The sequence below is a fragment of the Lutra lutra genome, chromosome 1 (genome assembly GCF_902655055.1).
Source record: "Lutra lutra chromosome 1, mLutLut1.2, whole genome shotgun sequence".
NCBI lineage: Eukaryota > Metazoa > Chordata > Mammalia > Carnivora > Mustelidae > Lutra > Lutra lutra.
The window spans coordinates 53,652,351-53,657,322 of record NC_062278.1 but is presented as its reverse complement, the minus strand read 5'-3'; the positions used below and the strand labels follow the sequence as shown (position 1 = coordinate 53,657,322).

The following is a 4,972-nucleotide window of genomic DNA, read 5'->3' as shown; positions in this document are numbered from 1 at the left end:
TTGGATTTACTTCTGAATTTTGGAGATTGCAGTTTTTTTCATTTTAATATAATTTTACCTTATAATTATATAATATTTAATTGTTTCAAAATACATGCACAAAGTTAAGCATATTCAAAGAAGTCTAACTTCTATCATGGGTTTCTTAACCATGTTTCTCTCTCCTTCATAGAGAAACATTTTACATTCCTATGATTTATCCTTTCATTCTCTTTTGAAACCAAATATATATTCATATAACTTGTTAGATAAATGTTAGCATGACTTTTTTTTTACCACTTAATATCAAATCCTAGAGGTTACTCTAGAACTGTCTGTGGAGCTATCTCTTCCTTTTTTTTAAACAGTTGCAGTGTTTTCCATTATGTGGATTTACTATCATTTATTCAGCTAATTCCCTATTGATAAACATGTGTTTGCTTCCAGTTTTTAGTTATTACAAATTGTGCTTTAAGGAATAGCCTTGTACATAATTTTTTTTTTTTTAAGATTTTATTTATTTATTTGACAGAGAGGTCACAAGCAGGCAGAGAGGCAGGCAGAGAGAGAGGAGGAAGCAGGCTCCCTGCTGAGCAGAGAGCCCGACGCGGGGCTCGATCCCAGGACTCCGAGACCATGACCTGAGCCGAAGGCAGAGGCTTAATCCACTGAGCCACCCAGGCGCCCCAGCCTTGTACATAATTTTACTCATATTTTTGCCCTTGAACTTTTGGGATAGATTCTTAGAAGTGGGATTTCTGGATCAAAGAATAAATGCATATGTAATTTGCCTATATATTGGCAGATTCTTTTCCACTGTTTTGCATTCTCCCCTATAATGTATGGAAGGGCTACTTTCTCCACAGCCTCATTAACAGTAAATTCTCAACCTTTTAGAAATTTATAATACTGATAAGAAAATGATGGTGTCTCAATATAGTTTGATTTGGATTTCCCATATTAAGAAATTAATTTTTCATCTTTAATGGGTTTTATGTTTATGTTTCAGTGAGTTAGATGGTATCTCCAGGCTATTTTAGGTATAGTTGTTGGCTTTTTATTTTCTCTCTTTTTTATAATTTTAATGTATTAGGAATAACGGCTGGTTGCAAAGGTTGTGTCCATTTTCTTTGCAACATTCTTTTTCACCTCCTTCTCTAAAGATTTGGAGTTCATTTTCCTGCTTGTTTTGTACCAAGGTTGGGCTTGGGACTTGTTTTGGCCAATAGAATGTAGCAAAAGTGAGCTTGTACCAGTTACAAGCTTACCCTTAAAAGATTTTGCGTGCTTCTCTCAGTTTTTCTGAATCCTACCTAGCTACCCTGTGAACCAGTCCTGGTTACCTTGCTGGGAGATGAAAGTCCATATGTAGCAGAGATGAACCATCATTGCCTAGGGTGTCTAAGACCTGGCAACATGAGTGAGCCCAGCAGAAACCCAAAGCACTGAATACCCCAGAATTCCAACCTCAGAATCATGTGCTAAGTAAGTTATTTTTGTCTTAAACTTACAAATTTTGGGTTTTGTCGGGTAGCAAATCTTACAGAAGGATAATAACTCTTTTTTCAAGAAGTATTGCAAACACCTTGCATAGTTTGTACATTGTCTTTATAAATGGCGGAACGATCTGTTCTTGTTTTTTGTTTTTGCTTTGCATTTTAACTTTAATTTTGCTTCTTAGCCTTGCTTTACTTATCCTTTCTGTCTCCCCCGCACATACAACATAGTTTTAAATAGTGGCTATTGCATTGACCATATGATTTTATATTATTCCTTTTTAATTTGATTATATATCATACATATTTTCTTGTGTTTCTGTATGGTGCTTATAATTACAAATTTTAATTACAAATCCTTTATGGCCTTAAGTTTACCATAATTTGTAGATCCTTTCTTTTTGAGCATTTATTTCATGTTTGTTGTGATTACAGATAATACTACAATGAACAGTATTTTGCTTTATCGAACTGTTTCCTTATGATAAATTATCATGAATGAAATTACTGAGTCAAAACATATAAAAATCTTTATAGTTTTTGCTATATTTTGACATATAGTTTTTCAAAGAATGTAATTTATAATGTCACCAGCAGTAAGTACTGTTCTCTTCCTATTATGGAATTTTAATTTTTTTTTTTTTTTTTACAGATTAAGTGTGCTCTTCTCTGCAAGTAATTCTTAGAAATGGCTTAAAAAAATCAAAGACAATGAAGAAATCAAAAAGGCAGTAATAGAAGGTGTAAAATTGCAGTCTCCTGTCCATCCCTCCCTCCAGCAGTTTACCCCCAGTGAATGCCAGCAGAGAAAGTGTTTTAGCTATTTTCTCTGGAGTTTAGCTAGGTTCCAAAGTAACTTACTTTCAATATCTTTCTAAATTCCAGTCCTTGTGTATTGACTTCCACCTATAGAAACTGAAGAGTTAGCTCTTTTAAATCCCTTTCACGCTCTGATGTCCCTCTCACAGATACATATCTACTCTTCCCATCAAATCCAGTTTTTAACACTTAAATTAAAATCTGTATTCAGAGTTTTAAATTACTGTGGACATGCATAAACTGTTTAATTCAGAACCAACTTGAACACTATTGTTAAATTTTCTTTTTTGTACAACTTTTTTGTTGGTGTTTTGTGGAGTTAATTGTCGTTTATTTTTTGTTGTTATTTAGTTTTCTTATAATCTCTGCCTAAAGATTCCCACAATCTTCACTTCTCAGTCCTATTTTTTGCTCATTCTTATTTCTGCAAATATATTTATTGTAGTAGGAATTTTGTGAAATTCCTCCCAGAATTTTAATTCCTACCTATTCTGCTTCAGTCTACCTGGTTTTTCTCTAAGGCTCAATGTGTATCTTCACACTTCTTGCTCTTTTCCAGCAAATTCTCTTTAACTCTCCTGTGTTGGATCCACTATATCATAGATAGCACATATAAAGGATATTTATTGTGAGTTTTGCATGCCTAACATCTGAAGCAAAACATCTGAAGCATTTTTTGTGATAAGGAAAGCCTCACTCTTATGGACAATGCAAGAAAGTAAAGACTAACATGCTGTACAGTAGCTGAAAATACTAGATTCTCCTTTTCACTGACTTTTTAAATTTTTATTTTTTTTTAAATCCAGGAGACAAATGTGTGAGCTAGGATGGCTCAGTCAAATGTGTTGTTGGCAGATTTTACCTTTGGCTCCTGGTGCATAAAAAAGAAGGGGTAGAGAATGCTTTCTCTGATGGTAGCAGAGATAATTCTGTAAGGTGGGGTTCTTGGTTGGGTAGGGGCAGCTCTCCATCCCCAAGCCAATACATACAAGGACCTCTGCTACCTAACTGTCCTCTCCCACCCCTGTGATATTCTTGCTGCTTTCTTAGTACTGAGACAGAAGCCAGGCTTGACTGTGAGGAACCAGGCTGGAAACCCCCAGTCTGTAATCATATGATTCTTCCAAGTCATTGTTTTTCTCCTTGTTTCCCACCAAGGGTCTAGAGCCACGTTTATCTACATTGCAATTGTGGGAGGGGTCTGTCTGCAGGCAAGATCTCTGGTGGTTTTGTGCGAAAAAGACCTCATGAATCCATTTTTAAATTTTTAATTAATTTATTTTCTTTCATCCAAAATCTTTTTAGTAACGAAGCAGGATCTGGGAGTAGTTTTTGTAACCACGATGGGCCCACTGAACTCTGGTGAGCTTATACTTCTGGCCCTTGGAGTGCATGTGTGGTGTTGTGGGAGCGGGGGTGGCCGGGGTGACGGGGGTGTCTCCTGGCCTCTTTGAAATGTCGGCGCACTTCTCCACCTTTCCGAGGAGCAGGGAACAGCACGGTGTCACAGTGCTTGGAGTGTACTTGTAAGGACCAGCTGGTTGAAGGTGAGGATCTTGCTCCCACCTTGAGGATGAAGCTTCCGCCCCGGACTGTTTTCAGCAGAGCCTGCACACTTTCAGTTTGGGTACCTGTTTGGATAGTTCAGGTCACCCGTTATAGTCTCTGCAACAACAGCTGTTTTGTCTTCCTGGCAAGAAAGTTCCGTCTCCCAGATCATCTGGGAAAGGGACGAAGGTGGCAGGGTGGTGCAACTCATGAACCACCTCTTCGGCACAACTTGGTTGAAGGTGGAGTTGGTTTGTTTGGGCAGAAAATTGTACAGCTTGCCCAACAGCCTTCGGTAGATATCCTGGCTTTTGGGCTTCTCACAGTTTTGGTCCTTGTTGTGGAGGATGCCAACTCTGATGACGGCACCTCTCCTGCCTCCAACCTCAGCACAGCTCAAACGTTTCATTTCTCTGGTGACAGTGCATGACATTGTAAGGGCCTGTTTAGCCAGAGCAGCTCCATCCAGTTAAACAGTGATTTTGTTGTTTATGCAGTAAAACTTAGGGGCGCCTGGGTGGCTCAGTGGGTTAAAGCCTCTGCCTTCGGCTCAGGTCATGATCCCAGAGTCCTGGGATTGAGCCCTGCATCCGGCTCTCTGCTCAGCGGGGAGCCTGCTTCCTCCTCCTCTCTCTCTCTCTCTCTGCCTGCCTCTCTGCCTACTTGTGATCTCTGGCTGTCAAATAAATAAATAAAATCTTAAAAAACAAAACAAAACAAAACAAAAAACAACAACAACAAAAAAAAACAAACTTAAACTGACCCCCCACCCTCCACCCCAGGGAACTTACTTAAAAATAAGTCCTGGAAACCAGCCCCAGGTAACAAAGCCCAAATACAGAGGTGGGTCAGGCCAGGTGGAGATATCCAATCAGTGGGGGCGCATACTGTCTCCCTAGCTACCAAGGAGTATGGGCCCCACCCTTTGGGCACCTTTTGGGCACCAATTCTGGCCAAGGTAATAGGCTAATTCAAATATCTACTATAGGGTAAATTGTAATTCAGTTGATTCAATTGGTCACTTATGTGTGACCTAGCATGACTGTGCAGCTTTCTCTGTGTGTTACAATCTCGTTGTCCACCTGTGCGCGGCCAGGCCCAACCACATGACCTTTGCCCTTAAAAGCTAG

General features: G+C 39.1%; 1 protein-coding gene across 1 annotated transcript; it reads right to left on the bottom strand.

The window, feature by feature from the left end:
• Positions 1-3,595: 3,595 nt before the first annotated feature.
• On the bottom strand, positions 3,596-4,275 carry LOC125096268 (ribosomal protein L18-like). The gene is made up of 2 exons (XM_047723116.1): positions 3,926-4,275; positions 3,596-3,860 (listed from the first exon to the last, which is right to left on the bottom strand). The coding sequence occupies exons 1-2, from the start codon at positions 4,273-4,275 to the stop codon at positions 3,596-3,598; spliced, it is 615 nt and encodes a 204-aa protein (XP_047579072.1).
• Positions 4,276-4,972: the final 697 nt, after the last annotated feature.